The 18,629-nt window shown below is 37.9% G+C and overlaps 1 protein-coding gene and 1 long non-coding RNA gene across 9 annotated transcripts in view; one reads left to right on the top strand and one right to left on the bottom strand.

Annotated features, from left to right (window-relative positions):
- LOC138761382 (uncharacterized) overlaps positions 1-6,304 on the bottom strand; it is a 52,659-nt gene extending 46,355 nt beyond the window's left edge. For 3 of the 4 annotated variants that reach the window (XR_011356291.1, XR_011356290.1, XR_011356289.1), the window contains exon 1: positions 5,450-5,536. This is a non-coding gene — a long non-coding RNA (uncharacterized lncRNA). Of the gene's footprint in view, positions 1-5,449; positions 5,537-6,084 lie in introns of those variants that run through there. The other variant, XR_011356288.1, reaches the window with a different exon arrangement.
- Positions 5,799-18,629, top strand: part of atxn2 (ataxin 2) — a 151,368-nt gene continuing 138,537 nt past the window's right edge. For 2 of the 5 annotated variants that reach the window (XM_069933383.1, XM_069933381.1), the window contains exon 1: positions 5,800-6,174. In XM_069933383.1, the coding sequence (XP_069789484.1) occupies positions 6,086-6,174 (89 nt within the window). In that variant the 5' untranslated portion in view covers positions 5,800-6,085. Of the gene's footprint in view, positions 6,175-10,269; positions 10,523-18,629 lie in introns of those variants that run through there. The other 3 variants (XM_069933386.1, XM_069933382.1, XM_069933385.1) reach the window with 3 other exon arrangements.

The following is an 18,629-nucleotide window of genomic DNA, read 5'->3' as shown; positions in this document are numbered from 1 at the left end:
AACAGACTCGTACCACCAAGTTCAGGAATAGCTGCTACCCCTCCACCATGAGACTCAACAACAAACTCAATCAGGGACAATAAAAGGACTTTAATCTTTGCACTTTGTTTGTTTTTCACCTTCCTGTATTGCACAGTCAATTTTTTACATTTGTTTATTTGTTTACATGTGTACATTGTATACTTCTTTTGCACTTCAACAACTGGTAATTCTGCCTGGCCTGCAGGAAAGAGACTCTCAGGATTGTATATGATGTCATGCATGTACTCTGATAATAAATCTAAAATTAATATCTTAAAATTATGCAAAATTCAGAGTGGGTTAAATGATTGGTTGTAATCAAGTGCCAAGGACTGATAATTGCTACAAATTCATTTCAAGCAAATAAAGCATGTTTAATATTTTGATGCCAGATTTGTATGGCCAAATATACAATGTTATATATCCTGCATAAGAATTATGACTTACAACATGTCAAACAATGAGGTTCAGAGAATATTAGAATAATCAATAAATGAGGAGGCAAAAGATAAAGGAAATTTAACAAATATTTTTCTGAAAAATAGCAAAAGAGGTGCAGAGTACCTCATCAGCCCTGTGCCTTCATAGAAAATCTCAACCAAAACCACAGAGCCACTTGTTTTCCCAAAATATTGCCATACCCTTTCCACAATGTCAGCTCTTTGTGCTGAAGAGCAAGTGGAAATTGCAGTTGCAGTTTGGAATTACAGTCAATGTTAATGGCAGAGGAATGCAAAGTAATGAGCAGCCAAATGGAGACTGTTTCTTGAATTTCCCAACGTCAGGGTGGAAGTAGGTGGGGACATATGAAAAGTTTAGAGTTAAATTTATCTTCTACATCTAATTTGTATATAGATAACAGTATTGCTGGCTAGAAATTCTAGGTTAGACAAACACTGCCTAAATTATGGTTTCACCCAGAAAGTATACTTGGAGCCCTAGAAAGCATTGTGAAAGAAAGTGAATAGGAAAGATCAAAGTAAATATAATGTGGGTAATAAGGGCAGAGGAAAGGAAGTTGTGTTTGATGGGTGATTCTGTTAAAGGAAGTAGGAATGACAGATTATCTGCTAAATACAGAAGGCAGTGTGATGGAAGATAAAACCAAAAAGGAACAATTCACAGTACGCTGTGGTGAGATGACGGTTTAAGCAATGGAAATCTGATCCCAAGCGAGTGCAAGGGAACCCTCAACTGAAGAGGATGACATTTTTGGAAGCAGTGCATGGGCATAACATCATTGTAGTCGACTTGACAGAGATAGAATAACCAGAGGAAGGAAATAGACCCCTTACAAGAGATGGTGGTCTTACAACTATTGCTCATCTAACAGAAAGTCAAGCCCATGAAAGGAAGAACAAACTTAGAATGTATTAAAATAAACTACAGAAATCATAAACAATATGCTGGAAATGCCAAACGGTAAATCACCTGGTGATGATGGATTTTCGGTTGAATTTTATAAAATTTTTAATGATGATTTATCTACAGTGTTTGGGGATGTATTACGTCAAGTTGGAGAACATTATGAATTACCCGAGTCTTGTTCTAGTGCTTTAATTACAGTAATTCCTAAAAAAGCTAGAGTTCCTTTGAAAGTTAGATGTAGATTATAAAATAACTAAAATATAATAATTATATAACTAAAATATTAGCGAATAGATTGGCTAAATTTTTACCCAAGTTGATTCATATTGATCAATCAGGTTTGATAAAGAATAGATATGCTTCAGATAACATTATGCACGTGATTAGTTTGATTAATAGATTTTGACAATCTTTAGATCACCCGATGGTGATATCCTTAAATGCAGAAAAAGCATTTGATAGAGTTGAATGGAATTTTTTGTTTAAAGTTTTGAAGAAATTTAAGTTTGGTCCTTCTTTTATTGGTTGGATTAGGGCTCTATATAGTAAACCGGTAGCTAGAGTATTGATGAATGGTTTGATTTCGGAATCTTTTAAGTTAACTCGACCAACTCGTCAAGGTTGTCCTTTATTACCAACTTTGTTTGCGTTAGTGATTGAACCCTTAGTACAGTTGTTAAGACAAAATACACAGATACAAGGTTTGAAAGTTTTAGATGAGGAGTATAAAATCAATTTATTTGCTGATTATGTATTGGTGTATTTAATAAACCCAGCTCAGTTACTTTTGCATTTGAAGGAATGTTTAATACAATATGGATGTCTTTCTGAATATAAAGTTAATTGGAAAAAAAGTGAAATATTACTGGTAAGTGAAGGAGATTATTCAATTTATAAGAATATTATTAATTTGAAATGGACTGATCGAATTAAATATCTGGGTATAATTTTGAATGTTAATTATCAATATTTATATAAATTAAATTATGCTCCATTAATGAAAAAAATTAAAACTGATTTGATTAAATGGAAAGATTTAGCTATTAATTTAATGGGAAGGAAAAATACAATTAAGATGAATATCTTTCCGCATATACAATATTTGTTTCAATCTATTCCGTATTTACTTGATAATTTTTTTTTCGAGATTTAAATAAAATGGTTAGGGAGTTTTTATGGAGGGGTAAATTTTCGAGAGTAGCTTTGAATAAATTAACTTGGAAATATGACTTAGGGGGACTATGTTTACCACATTTTCAAAATTATTATGAGGCAGCCCAACTTAAATTTATTAGTTCATTGATGGATTTGGTATGGCCTTCTAGTTGGGCTAAAATTGAGATGGCAAATATTTCTGAATTTGAAATACATCAATTTTTGTTTAGGTGGAATATAAATTTGTTACAATATAATGTGCCTATACTAAAACATTTAATGAAGTTATGGATAAAGAAAAATAAAATGATAGGTTCTAGGGGTAAATTATTGGCTTTGACTCCATTGTATAATAATCAACTTATTTCTTTTTCAATACATAATCAAAGTTTATTGCATTAGAGATTTAAAGGTGTGAAAAATTTGGGAGACTGTTTTAAAGAGGGTAAGTTTTTTATCTTTTAATCAGGTGAGGGAAGATTTTGGTATTGATAAGAATTCTTTATTATCAAATTCGATCTTTGGTATGTTTGGTAGAGATATGATTTTACCTAAGATGACTAAATTTGAGACTTTTCTTATGAAGGTACCAGAGAAGGGTTATATTTCATTTATGTATCAAATATTACAGGATGATATGGATAAAAAGGGTTCGGATAGATCTAAAATTAAATGGGAAGCGGATAGTTTTTTTTCTGAAGATTGATTAAATTTATGTTATGATAGTGTAACTAGATTGATAAATGCACATTATGCAACGATTAATTACAATTTTTTTACATCAATTATATTTGACACCTGAAAAATTTAAAAAATATGGTTTTCATGAATCAGATTTGTGTTTTAGATGTGGTGATACGGTTGGAACTTTTTTTCATGCTGTTCAGTCATGTATACAATCTTTTTGGAAGAAAATTCAATCGTTTTTAGAATACCTGTATAAGATTAAAATATGTTTAGATCCAACAGTATTTTTATTGGGTAGTTGGCAACCTCTGAAAGGCTTGAGATTAGATAAATTTCAGCTTGCTTTTGTATATTTAACTTTATCCATAGTGAAAAAATGTATTGCTAGTACATGGAAAGATACAAATATGATTGATATTAATAGATGGCATAATGAGATGAGATATTGTTTAATAATGGAAAAAATTATGTTTGCTTCGCATGTTAATTTTTTTATTAACAAGTGGCTGTTAGAATATTTACATTTTAATTTATATTGACTAGATTTTAATTTGTATATTTAACTTTTTCTTTAATATTCTCTTTTTTCTTTTTATGGCTCTCCTTAGGAGAGTTGGCTGAAGGGGGGTTCTTTTCTTTTTTTCTATACATATATATATATTTAAAAAAATGAAATCATAAACAACAGAAAGCAGTCCAGTGCCCCCAGTAACACAGCCCTGCCATATTTTGGGAATCCAGACACTTTGACATGAACACGATCATGTTTGCCACCCAGAATAAGTCAGTCTGTCTTAGCAAGTCATCCTGTGGAAATAGAGAAAGCTTTAGGATCCTTAGGCTCACAACAGTGTATATGCCCCATCTGAAGTTTCAGCTAAGACTAAATGAGACTTCCATTCTGACTGAAAAAAAAAAGTAACATCCCCTGTAAATATTAGGAATTTTGAGCGGATGATTACTCAAAGTGGAGAAAGAACATTTTGGATGATATTGAGAAATGAGCCCACAGAAGTCATAATTGAGCAACAGACCATCTCAAGTTAGTGTCAGCCAGAACCTACCCCTTTGTGAAAGTCTAGGGTTCCCACATTTGGGTTCCCACATTAGCCACCTCAGAATCAGCCACAAAATCTGACTAGAAATGAGTCATCCTGAATTCCAAAGTACCTTGTTAAGAATAAGTTATCACATAATACTTGGAACTACTCAACAAAAGGAAAAAAAACATCCAGATACAACCTATTCATGAAACAAGGCAAATTTATTCCGGCCCCATTCTATGCTCAAATATCAGGTAAGAGTCTAATCTCTAACTACTAACATCAAGTCAACCACAATCAATGCTCCTTCCAATACCTATGAGGCGCACCACAAGCGTGATTTAAAATCCTCTTGAATGAGTACAGCTTCCAAACATATTCAGGATAAAGCAGCCCAATTAATTGGCATCTGTTCAGCCCCCACCTCCTTCCCCATCATCTACACACCAACAGATATTGTTGAGAAAATGAACTGCAGCAATTTAATCAACACTTCTTTGGTACATCATTCCAAATTAGTGACCTACCATCCAGAAGTGGGAATGTCGTGTACAAGTTCCCGCTATCACTATCTTAGAATTATAGTATTTCCTCAATGTCTACTACTGAGATTCCTTATCCCAGCACTATGCACAAGGATTGCAGTTTGCTACCAATTTCTGAGGTATAGTTGGCCATGGGCATGAATTAGAAAGAAACACGAAAGCCTACAGATGCTGGGAATGTAGTAAAAACACATAGGAGGGTCTCGCAGTGTCCCTGGGAGGTAAAGATACGTCCGAGGGATACTGCGAGACCCGCCGAGTTCCTCCAGTTTTTACTATGGTTGGACTGGTTGTCGTTCCACACTGCCAAAAGGCGAGTTAAGTCGGCTGGGGCCCTGACGCTTGCTCTCGGAGTCCTGTCCAACTCGACCCGCCATTTCGCACCGTGCCATTTGACCCGCGAGATTGGCGGGCGAACTCAAATGTGATCAGCGGCGCGCGCCACGTTTCGGGCCCGCGCCCTGATCAGGAATCGGGGAGACGGGCCTGTGCAGCAAGAGTTCATCGTTCCACTGCAATTTTGTGATGGTTTTTGTGTCTGCAGAATGGCTTTTAGTTCGTTTGCTTCCTTGCACTATTCACAAACACGCCAGGGGTGGGTCTGCCCCCCTCCCTCTCTCTCTGCTTCACCAGGCCGCCGTCCTCGCCGCTGCCTCCCGTTCTGAACACGACCTTCGCAATTGCTCGCCACAACGCACATTCCCTCACGTGCCTCCGCCGCCCTCAGGACAATCGAAATAAACCTCCGCCATTGACGACAGGGTCAAAGGTGAACAAAAGAGGCAGGGATGCCGCGGACGAAGATTGTTTGTAGAGGGAGACTTTATATATAAAAAAATACAAACGCATCCAATTATGCGACAAAGCTGGATGACATATTTCGGCGGGGGCATGATCGAACTGGCGCTCTTTTGCGCGCGCGAATCTCTTCCCCCGCCCCCCAGTTGTGTCCGTGCGCCGGCAGCTGCGCGCGCAGCGGGCCCGGATCCCGTTTCACCTCCCTGCCTCTCCCGCCCGCTGTGTTTTGGTGGCGGCTAGAGCTTTGCGATATCAACGGCGGGGGACTAGTCCACCTGCCCGTCTACCTGCCGGCCCACGCGGTCACCGAGCGAGCTCGCCGGAATCGAGGCGGTCGGGACTGCCCCGGAGTGCAGCAGCGTTCCCTCCGCGCTGATCCGCCTCCTTGTTTTCCCCGCAGTCGTGGATGCCCGGAGCGCAGCGAGCCATAGAGGGGATCTGAAGCCGAGTCCGAGCAGCGTCCTCACCATGTCCATGAAGCAGGCCAACAGCCGAAAGCCTGGCAGCGGCCTGGGCGCGAGTGGCACCGGAGGAGGAAGCAGGCAATCTGGCGGCAGGTAAACCCTACCCGTTCTTGCTTGGCCTCGCATCGCCAGGCCCCGCCTTGCCCTTCAACGTGCCGGGCCGGCGTGAAGCGGACGCGCAAAAACTTTGCTCGGGCCTAGTCTTCAGGCCTAACCTTCTGATGCTTGACGGCCTACCATTAAATGTGGACCTGGCCCAGGTTGCCGGTGGGCTGGTCAAGGGCTGGTGGTTGTCTGGGACTTTTGAAGTAAAAGATTAAAGATGCAGATTAGCAAGCGCACAGGAAGGATGGGCGGTGGGATGTCTTGGGAAAGCCATTAAGGAATGCGCTGCCGGCATCTACAGTTAAAAGTTGATCAATCCTTTTGGATCTCAGAAGAGGTCATTTCAAAACAAAATCTTCATTTCTCTTAGCGATTTAGTCATGAGCAGGTAGTTATGGAAGATGCAAGATAATATTTTCAGGGTTTCTATTGCAAAATAATAATGAGGATTTAAAGGGTTTGCTATAAAATGGTAGCATTGAAAAACTATTCAGATCAGAGCAACCTTATTGTGATTAGAGAAAAATTTAAATCAGTAGTTTATTGATCAATGACGATTTAGTGAACTTATTCTGAGTAGTTTTGTCACCGTGTTTCATATTTCAGAATGTTGTATATTGGTGTAGCGTTTAACATATAGTATATACTGTCACAGCGTTGATGATTCGGCAATATAGTTAATTTACCACTTTTCCTTTTACTTGGTGAGCAATTTGAGGCTTTTTAAATTAATGTTTACTTCCTCGCATAATCCAAAACATTTTACGGCCAACGAGATGTGTTTTCAAAGGTAGTCACTGCCGTGATATGAGAACACTGCTAAAGTTTCATCTACCCACATTGGCCTAAATAAAAATCTCAAATTTTTAATAAAATAATGATTTTTATATGAACGCTTCAAAAAATTTTTAATTGGAGTTTTGCTAATATTCTTTCAGTGTTTGGAATGATGTTTCCTACCTCCCAATAAACTTGGAATTGTTAGATTAGATTTGACATTATTTAATATAATGATCATGTTCTTTTCATTAGTTGATGCCTTTGGTACTTGATATTCTGCTGCACCCATTCAATCAAAACACCTTTTAAGTGCAGCAAAAGATTTCAAGGTGATTCACAGGAACGTAGATGAACTTTGCCTTAAGGCCTGTCAGGGAGATGTGAGAGGTGACAAAAATCAGCCAGTGGATAAAATTTTAGAGTTGGTTTAAAAGGAAAAGAAAGAATTACATGGGTAAAGTTCTTGGCTTCTGAAATTGTGGCCACCAGCAGGTATGGATGGAATCCCCCCAGAGGTCTGGAAGGCTGGCGGCAAAACTCTGCATGCCAAACTGCATGAGTTTTTCAAGCTCTGCTGGGACCAAGGAAAGCTGCCTCAGGACCTTCGTGATGCCATCATCATCACCCTGTACAAAAACAAAGGCGAGAAATCAGACTGCTCAAACTACAGGGAAATCACGCTGCTCTCCATTGCGGGCAAAATCTTCGCTAGGATTCTCCTAAATAGAATAATACCTAGCGTCGCCGAGAATGTTCTTCCAGAATCACAGTGCGGCTTTCGCGCAAACAGAGTAACTACTGACATGGTCTTTGCCCTCAGACAGCTCCAAGAAAAGTGCAGAGAACAAAACAAAGGACTCTACATCACCTTTGTTGACCTTACCAAAGCCTTCGACACCGTGAGCAGGAAAGGGCTTTGACAAATACTAGAGAGCCTCGGATGCCTCCCAAAGTTCCTCAACATGGTTATCCAACTGAAGGAAAACCAACAAGGTCGGGTCAGATACAGCAATGAGCTCTCAGAACCCTTCTCCATTAACAATGGCGTGAAGCAAGGCTGCGTTCTCGCACCAACCCTCTTTTCAATCTTCTTCAGCATGATGCTGAACCAAGCCATGAAAGACCCCAACAATGAAGACGCTGTTTACATCCGGTACCGCACGGATGGCAGTCTCTTCAATCTGAGGCGCCTGCAAGCTCACACCAAGACACAAGAGCAACTTGTCCGTGAACTACTCTTTGCAGACGATGCCGCTTTAGTTGCCCATTCAGAGCCAGCTCTTCAGCGCTTGACATCCTGTTTTGCAGAAACTGCCAAAATGTTTGGCCTGGAAGTCAGCCTGAAGAAAACAGGTCCTCCGTCAGCCAGCTCCCCACCATGACTACCAGCCACCCCCCACATCTCCATCGGGCACACAAAACTCAAAACGGTCAACCAGTTTACCTATCTTGGCTGCACCATTTCATCGGATGCAAGGATCAACAACGAGATAGACAACAGACTTGCCAAGGCAAATAGCGCCTTTGGAAGACGACACAAAAGAGTCTGGAAAAACAACCAACTGAAAAAACCTCACAAAGATTAGCACATACAGAGCCTTTGTCATACCAACACTCCTGTTCGGCTCCGAATCATGGGTCCTCTACCGGCATCACCTACAGCTCCTAGAACACTTCCACCAGCGTTGTCTCCGCTCTATCCTCAACATTCATTGGAGCGACTTCATCCCTAACATCGAAGTACTCGAGATGGCAGAGGCTGCTGAAGATTCAACTGCGCTGGGTAGGTCACGTCTCCAGAATGGAGGACCATCGCCTTCCCAAGATCGTGTTATATGGCGAGCTCTCCACTGGCCACCGTGACAGAGGTGCACCAAAGAAGAGGTACAAGGACTGCCTAAAGAAATCTCTTGGTGCCTGCCACATTGACCACCGCCAGTGGGCTGATATCGCCTCAAACCGTGCATCTTGGTGCCTCACAGTTCGGCGGGCAGCAACCTCCTTTGAAGAAGACCGCAGAGCCCACCTCACTGACAAAAGACAAAGGAGGAAAAACCCAACACCCAACCCCAACCAACCAATTTTCTCCTGCAACCGTGCCTGCCTGTCCCGCATTGGACTTGTCAGCCACAAACGAGCCTGCAGCTGACGTGGACATTTACCCCTCCATAAATCTTCATCTGCGAAGCCAAGCCAAAGAAGAGATGAACTTTGCCTTAAGGCCTGTCAGGGAGATGCGAGAGCAGGTGACAAAAATCAGCCAATGGATAAAATTTTAGAGTTGGTTTAAAAGGAAAAGAAAGAATTACATGGGTAAAGTTCTTGGCTCCTGAAATTGTGGCCACCAGTAATAGATTTACTGTGGATGGCCAGGAGATATCAATTACAAGATATTGATCCCAAATGAGTAGGACAGGGTGAGGATAAGGGAGGGAGTGAAGCCATGTGGGGGAAATGGGTGAATGAGACATGGTACAAACAAGCATATGGAAAGCAATGTTTTGTGTCGGGTGTGATGTGGCTGGCCACAAGGGCAGTGAAGTATGAAGGCAAGGTCCAAAAGAGTATGTGAACAACATACAAGCTGAGACAAGATTGAACAGTATTAAGGGGAAAGTCATCAATGTAGTAATAATACAGATGTGCATTACAAAGTTTATTTTTGGTACAGAAATAATACCAAGTTTGGTTCAGTCGAAGGTGGTCAGGGAGAGATAACCTGTTTTTATAATGCTGGCTGAATGACAAATGACATTTTATAGGCAATGGAGTAATCATGGAGAGAATGTGGAATGATGTCAACATGTGGAATCTGCCAGTGTTTTGGTGACAAAGCACCTTGATAAGTGGGTGGGAGATGTAGGGTGGATAAATTCTTGGAAAGGAGATGGGGAATACAAACCCTGTGAGTTTGTGGTCAGAAGAGACCAATGAGGTTGATATGATACTCTGGTAATGGTAGAATACATTAGAGTGGAACTAAGAATTCCACCAACTGCATGATATTGTGAAGAACCATTTGAAATTGTGATTAATTGAATCAAAGGGTTGAGAAGGTGGAAAATTCATAAATTGTTTTTGTCATGAGCCATCATTTGTGAATCACAATGAATGATTTTTGATGGCTGAAAACCTATTCATTACTATTGTGAGTGTGATGACAGACTGTCAGTGATATTGTCTGCTATGACTAAGAAAATGATGCAAGTCCGGATTTAAGTCTTTAACCAAGATGTGCATTATAGTGTTATATGACCTGTAGTTTTTGTCCGAGATGGAGCAAGATTAGTATTGATTATTTGGTATATCAAAGTTCTTAATTTGACACCAGACTACAGACTGTATTTTGTGAATGATTTAGAGAAACACAAAAGCTGCAGATGCTTGAATCTTGAGAGACAAAGAATTGTTGTTTTGTGGTCCTTGATTGGTGAGAGAAAAAACTGGGGAAAAAAAATTGTGGTGCACCTCTGGGCAACTCCCCAGCTTCTTTTTCCCCTTTTTATATGATGAAACTCTGGCTGACCATTTCTTTCCTTGAGTGCTGTCTGACTTGGTGAGTTTCTCAACGTCTTTGTTCATGAATGATTTGCTTGTTCTTTGAATAAGCCTTCTATCCACTTAGATAGCTTAGATTAAAAATTAACCATTTTATTAAAATAACATTCAAGTTCGAAGTATTGTGTAAATAAACATTTAGTAAATCTGTATGTGTGTGTGTTCATGGACTGTTAAGAACAAGTGATTAAGAAAAAGCTTATTTTGTGCTCTTCATAATCTATATCCTGGACCACTTCACAACTAATAACACAATAATTTTATTATTATTTCATTGAGGTGGTAAATATGTTCACTGAAATATTTAAACAATTGGATAAATAACCAGGGAATTATCTTAGTATTGTAATTTGTAGTATAACATGGTATATTGAGAGAACTCCCCTGCTCCTCTTCATATGATGAGATCTTTTTCATCCACCTTGAGAAAGCAATCAAGTTTCAGTTTGACCTGTGATACCACTCCTGGTCCAGAACCAATCTATAATCAAGCTTTTGTCAAATTCTTGGAGTTGTTTATTTTTGAATTGATATTTTCTGAATAAGGAGAATTATCATCATTCAGCTGAGATGACCATTTTCTTTATTTTTGAAACTACATTTTTTTTGCAATAACTGAACTATGAATGGTTATTTCTTCTGTACTCTTGTCTCATGGTGATTTCTATTAATTTACTTTATACTGATGGTTTATCTTGTGTAGCTGCAGCAAGTAAGAATTTTGGTGTTTATGCACATGTCCATAAACTATCATAACAAGTGCATTATTGTCCTCTAGTGTCCCTGATCTAAGCTTTGTGTTGCCCCTGTTAGCATTTAATAGCAGGTAAGCAGTTTCTGGAGGAAAGAGTAGACAGGCTTGTTTAGAAAATGAAAAGGGACTTAAGTTAAAATGTCAATATCTTTTGATAGTGTAAGTGTTGTGAAGATGTGTCCTCTTGTGTGATACTCAAATTTATGTTGCTCTTTACAAGTACAGGGTCATCCATTTCAGTAGAATGCAATATATTTCTCCAAAAGATAGTGAAAGCAGATGCTTTCAATATTTTAAAGACTGAGAATGATTGCAAGATAGACAAGAATGCATGGTTGAGAAGCCAACCAAAGTTACCATGATCTTAATAAGGGGCAGAATAGGCTTGAGAAACCTAATCCTAGAGGGGTCTACCTTGTATATTTGTGCAGAGGAACTTTTCCTGATGCCAGATTGATTTGGGAATTAACACATGGCCAACGCGTGTTGGATGGCCAGATCATTGAGACCATTGGAGAAGATTTTCTCCCAATAGTGTACGTATATCAAAGCAGTTCCATTTTATCTATGCTCTGAAAAGAAAATAAGGAAATGCTGGAAATTCTCAGCAAGTCAGGCTGATTCCATGAGAGAGAAACTTTAATGTTTCAAGTCAAGGATGTTTAATCCAAATAGGAATAAGTGGAGAGAGGGCAAATGTTTTAAGTTCCGGAGATAGGTAGGAGAGGAGGGAAAGAAGTAAAGGGAAAATCATAGGATGCATTTTTTAAAAAAAATCTTTATTTTTCGACATTCAGCATGGTAACAGGCCATTTTGGCCCATGAGCCTTTGCAGCTCAATTGCACCCAATTAACCTACAGTACATTTTGAATGGTGGGAGGAAGCCAGAACCCCTGGGGAAAACCCAAGCAGACCCAGGGAGAAAATATCAAATTCAATAATAAAAAGGTTCTTTTGTCAAATTTATAAAAAACCCAGATTAGATGAAAATGCAGAATGGTTATCTGAAATTCTAAAAGTAATTGAGGAGGATTGCTGGAACAGAAATACTAATTGCTTGAAATTGTTTAACTTGATTTTTGAATCCTAAAAGTAGTAAAAATGCTCTTCCATGACCTTTCATGATTAATGAATAGTTTTGAAAATGCTGCAAATACCAGGTCAGGCAGCATCTGTGAAAGTTCTTGCATTATGCAGTGGTTTGGGGTGTTGAGATTGTATCAATAACTATTTTATCAGAGATTCTTTTATTAAAACTTAGCTTGTTACATTAGTGTAATGAATTTAAATCCAGCAATGGAATGGTTTGACAGATGGAGGTTGTCCCATATATACTGTTCATGCAAGTCGTAACTTGTGTGAGAATAATTGAACATGAGCAGTTCCCTGGGCACAACAGCATAATTTTGTATTTTGTTGTAGCTAAACTGTCTTTTTATAAAACTAGGTGTCAAAGGTATGACCTGCCATTTGTACAAGAAATTATTGATGGCTTGAATTAATTCCCTATACTCATGGTACTGTCCTTGCTGAAAGATTTCCAACGTCAGTGGTGCCTAGCTTCTGAAGATGTCTCCTGGAGATTTCCATGAGTGGCAACCAGACCTGAAGTAACAAAACCCAAAGTCCAACTGGATGGCCATGCCAGCTTTCTAATGACATGTGCTATCAAAGTCCTTATCAACTAACTGTCTCAGTCTCTGATCAGTTGAAGTATATTCAAAAGTAAATCACCAAAATAATGAACATAAATTTTGAGTGAAATACAGAAAAATAAATTATTTTTCACTTTTCATGAAGTTTGGCAACTTCTTCCAAGTGAATAGGTCTGTGCCACATATACCAGCTATATTTGGTATATGGCAAAATTGAAGTGCGTTCAGGTCCCGAGGACTTTCCAGAACTGCCTCTTTTCTCAGTTTTGAATCCAATAGCATTCTTAACTGCAGTATATAATTTATGAATGCATTAATCTGCCAGAAGATGTTCTTATGAACAGCTAGCCAAATGTAAATACACTTTGTCCAGCAAGTTTTGAGGTAGGGAAAAGAAACCGGGGAGAAAAGAACAGAGGGAATTCAGAGGATCAGGTTGTTATAAATTATACATTGGTGTTGAGCAAGGAGATGGCACAGATGGTGGAAGAAAGTACAAATGGCGCAGCAGTTAGTATCATGTACAAATTAGTGTCCAGCAAAAGACAAAATATGACCTAAGGAATTGACAATGGATATAACCGAACTTGTTTGAAAGACTGTGCATCTTGTGGAGAGGGTATTCTATTTCTCAAGTGCATTATGGCACTGTAGGAAGTCAAATTTAGAATGGGATTTTGGCAGCACGGTTGGTGTAGAAATTGACACAATTTTAACACAGTGCTAGCCACATGGTTTCTAATCTGGTGCCGTCTGTAAGGAGTTTGTGTGTTCTCAGTGTAGCTGCATGTATTTCCTCTGGGTGCTTTGGTTTCCTCCCACCCTCAGAGCATGTGGGTTTGTAAGTTAATTGCTGTATTTAGGCACATGGGGCATGTGGGCTGGAAGGGCCTGTTAATGCTTTATTTCTAAATTTAAAAATATATATATTGATGAGTCTAGTGGCATGGTACCAAGATAATAACCTTTCTTTCTCTGTCACTAAGACAAAGGAAATTATCATGGATTTCATGAAGCTGGAGCCAAAAGAGTAGATAGTTTCAAGTTCTTAGGAATACCTATCTCCAATAACTTGACTTAGGGCAAGCATATCAACGTGACAATCAAGAAAGTGCACTACTGCCTCTACTTTCTTCGAAGGATATTTGGCATTTTCCTCCCCCTCCCCCCGTCCCTGAACAACTTCTACAGGTGCACCATGGAAAGCGTGGTACGGGATCTGCTCTGGTCAAGATTGGTGGAAACTAGAAATTGGTAAATGCAGCTCAGATCATAATGAATGTTCCCTTCCTTCCATGAACTTCAACTACATCTCTCACTGCCTTGGAAAGGCAGCCAACACAACTGAAATACCCATTGCACTCCAGACACATTTTCTTTTCCATTGGAAAGAAGTTTTAAGAATATGCAAACATGCACCAACAGGCTGAAAGATGGCTTCTTCCTTGCAGCCAGCTGGCTCCTGAATGAATCTTCATGAAAAAATGCTCTAATTTTGGTCTGTTTGCAGAACCCTTCTTTCTCACTGTACTAGGTATTTTGTGGCACAATAAACTTGAGCCTTAAACTTGTTTATTTGGTCAAGAAGCTTCCCTAATTTGTTCTGTGACGCAAGGTACATGAAGGTTTGACTATTATAAAACTTGGCCCTTCCTTTTTTTAAATTTTTTAAAAAATTTTTCACACTGAACCATATTGACCAAAATACACATAAACATTTCCCTCTTCAATATACACAGTCATTTTCTCCCCTTTCCCCCCTCCCTTCCCTCCCTCCTTCCTTCCCACCCCCTCCCCACCCACTAAACGTTCAACATATACGATACATTAAACCCATTAAACAATGTCATCACACAATGAAAATAACCAAGAAAATTGTGTCATCTACTTTTACACACTAGGTTCATTTCGTCTTCTCCTTCTTTCATTTTAGGTGGTGGAGGTCTGCGGTAGGACTTCTCTGTTGTGTTCCATGTACGGTTCCCAAATTTGTTCAAATACTATAATGTTATTTCTTAAATTATGTTATTTTTTCCAATGGAATACATTTATTCATTTCTATGTACCATTGCTGTATTCTCAGGCTATCTTCTGATTTCCAGGTTGACATTATACATTTTTTTGCTACAGCTAAGGCTATCATAAATCTTTTTTGTGCTTCATCCAAATCGAGGCCAAGTTCTTTACTTCTTGTATTACTTAGAAGAAAGATCTCTGGATTTTTTGGAATGTTATTTTTTGTGATTTTATTTAATACCTGATTTAGATCTTCCCAAAACTTTTTCACTTTCTCACATGCCCAAATTGCATGTACTGTTGTTCCCGTTTCCTTCTTACAGCAAAAACATCTGTCTGATACTGTTGGGTCCCATTTATTTAACTTTTGGGGCGTGGTGTACAGCTGTGTAACCAATTATATTGTATCATGCGTAACCTCGTGTTTATTGTATTTCTCATAGTTCCAGAGCATAGCTTTTCCCATGTTTCATTCTTTATCTTTATGTTTAGATCTTGTTCCCACTTTTGTTTGGGTTTACAGCTTATTTCATCATTCTCTTTCTTTTGCAGTTTGATGTACATGTTTGTTATAAATCTTTTAATTATCATTGTGTCTGTAATCACATATTCAAAACTGCTTCCTTCTGATAACCTCAGCCTGTTTCCCAATTTGTCCTTCAAGTAGGTTTTCAGTTGGTGGTATGCAAACATTGTACGGTGAGTTATACCATATTTGTACTTCATTTGTTCAAAAGATAATAATTTATTTCCCGAAAAACAATTTTCTATTCTTTTGATCCCTTTTCTCTCCCATTCTCTAAAGGAAAGGTTATCTATTGTGAAAGGAATTAGTTGATTTTGCGTCAGTATTAATTTTGGTAGTTTATAATTTGTTTTTTTACTTTCTACGTGAATCTTCTTCCAAATGTTGAGCAGATGGTGCAGTCCTGGTGAATTCCTATGTTGCACCAGGTTTTCTTCCCACTTATATAGTACATGTTCAGGTAACTTCTCCCCTATTTTATCTAGCTCTTATCTGGTCCAATCTGGTTTTTCCCTTGTTTGATAAAAATCTGATAGGTATTTTAATTGTGTTGCTCTGTAATAAATCTTAAAGTTTGGTAGCTGTAAGCCCCCCTATTTGTACCATTCTGTTAATTTATCTAGCGCTATCCTTGGTTTCCCCCCCCTTTCCATAAGAATTTCCTTATTGTTTAGCTCCTTGAAGAATTTCTCTGTTAGGTGAATTGGTAACGATTGAAATAGGTATTGTATCCTTGGGAACATATTCATTTTAATGCAATTTACCGTTCCTATCTGTTAATGATAAATCTTTCCAATGTTCTAAGTCATCTTGTAATTTCTTAACTTGCCCCTTCCTTGAAGGCTGCCATTGCATTGCTCATAACATTGTTCCACTGATCAATATTTTTGAAATTTGAACTCTTCAATGACTGGTTTCAACTTGTGTAATTCTGTAACAAAATAATTTAAGCTATACAATCATTTGTAAACAATAACACGCATAAACCTGAGTACTAATCAAATTATTTTTTTCTGCTTCCTATTCCATCCATTTTAAGTAGATGGTGCTGTACTTATTTTTAGTTTTATTACAGATATGCAAAATAAGAATCCAGGTAAGACTGTGACTTGGAATTTCTGGTAGGTTGTTAATTGGCTGAAACCTGCCAAATAAGCATTTAAAGAAAGCTTGAAGAATTTTAAACTCCCAACCACTTTTTTTTAAAGAAATCCCTTTTATTGGAGATTGGCCATAGCTTCATATTGAAATAATTACCATGGGGAGTTTCCACAGGATTTGCCATTTGCAGGTCTTTGCAGGAGGTGGACTAGTTAATATGTTCTTTTGACAATTAAATTTGTTTTCAGCTGTGTTAATAAAACCTTTTTTTAAATAATTTTTATTTTTCATACTGTGAACCATATCAACCAAATATATACAAACGTTTCTCATTAAATATACACAGTGGCATTTTCTCCCTTTTTTCCCCCTACCCTCCCTCCCCCCCTTCCCACCCCCACCAAAACCAATAAATATTCAACATATACAATACAATAAAACCATTAAACAACGTCTTCACACAATGAAAAATAAACAGGAAAAATGTGTCATCTACTTTTACACACTGGATCAAGTCGTTTTGTATTCTTATCATTTTAGGGGGTGGAGGTCCGAGGCAAACCCTCTCTGTTATGTTCCATGTACGGTTCCCAAATTTGTTCTAATAATGTGACTTTATTTTTCAAATTATATGTCATTTTTTTCCAATGGAATACATTTATTCATTTCCATGTACCATTGCTGTATTCTCAGGTTCTCTTCTGATTTCCAGGTTGACATTATACATTTTTTAAACTACTCCTCAGGCTATCATAATAAATATTTTTTGCGCTTTATCCAATTTGAGGCCTAATTCCTTACTTCTTATATTACTTAGAAGAAATATCTATGGATTTTTTGGTATGTTTTTTTTTTGTGATTTTATTTAATATCTGACTTAGATCTTCCCAAAACATTTTCACTTTCTCACATGTCCAAATTGCATGTACTGTTGTTCCCATTTCCTACTTACAGCAAAAACATTTATCTGATACTGTTGGATCCCATTTTTTTTAACTTTTGAGGCACAATATATAGCCTGTGTAACCAATTATACTGTATCATGCGTAACCTTGTATTTATTATAATTCTTCATAGTTCCAGAACATAACTTTTCCCATGTTTCATTTTTTATCTTTATGTTTAAATCCTTTTCCTACTTTTGTTTGGGTTTATAGCTTATTTCATCCTTTTTCTTATCTTGCAGCTTGATGTACATGTTTGTTATAAATCTTTTAATTATCATTTTGTCTGTAATCACATATTCAAAGCTGCTTCCTTCTGGTAATCTCAGTCTGTTTCCCAATTTATCCTTTAAATAAGCTTTCAATTGATGATATGCAACCATTGTACCATGAGTTATTCCATTCTTATACTTCAACTGTTCAAATGTTAACAAATTATTTCCCAAAAAACAATTTTCTATTCTTTTAATTCCTTTTCTCTCCCATTCTCTAAAGGAAAGGTTATCTATTGTAAAAGGGATTAGCGGATTTTGCGTCAATAGTTATTTTGGTATTTGGTAATTCGGTTTTTTCCTTTCTACATGAATCGTCTTCCATATATTGAGTAAATGATGAGCTTTTATATTGTACCAGCTTTTCATCCCACTTATAAAGTATATGTTCCGGTACCTTCTCCCCTATTTAATCTAGTTCTATCTTAGTCCAGTCTGGTTTTTCCCTTGTCTGGTAAAAATCTGATAAATACCTTAATTGTGCTGCTCTATAATAATTTTTAAAGTTTGGTAACTGCAAACCACCTTGGTTGTACCTCTCTGTTAATTTATCTAACGCTATCCTCGGTTTCTCCCCTTTCCACAAGAATTTTCTTATTATTCTCTTCAGTTCATTAAAGATTTCTCCGTTAAGGGAATTTGTAACGATTGAAATAAGTATTGTATCCTTGGGAAGTCATTCACTTTAATGCAATTTACCCTCCCAATCAACATTAGTGGTAATTCTTTCCAATGTTCTAAGTCTTCCTGTAATTTCTTTATTAATGGCTGATAATTTTATTTGTACAGGTGGCTTAAGTTATTATCTACCCTAATACCTAGGTATCGCATTGCTT

This window comes from Narcine bancroftii, chromosome 4 (genome assembly GCF_036971445.1).
Source record: "Narcine bancroftii isolate sNarBan1 chromosome 4, sNarBan1.hap1, whole genome shotgun sequence".
Taxonomy (NCBI): domain Eukaryota; kingdom Metazoa; phylum Chordata; class Chondrichthyes; order Torpediniformes; family Narcinidae; genus Narcine; species Narcine bancroftii.
This window is presented reverse-complemented; position numbering and strand designations above follow the sequence as displayed.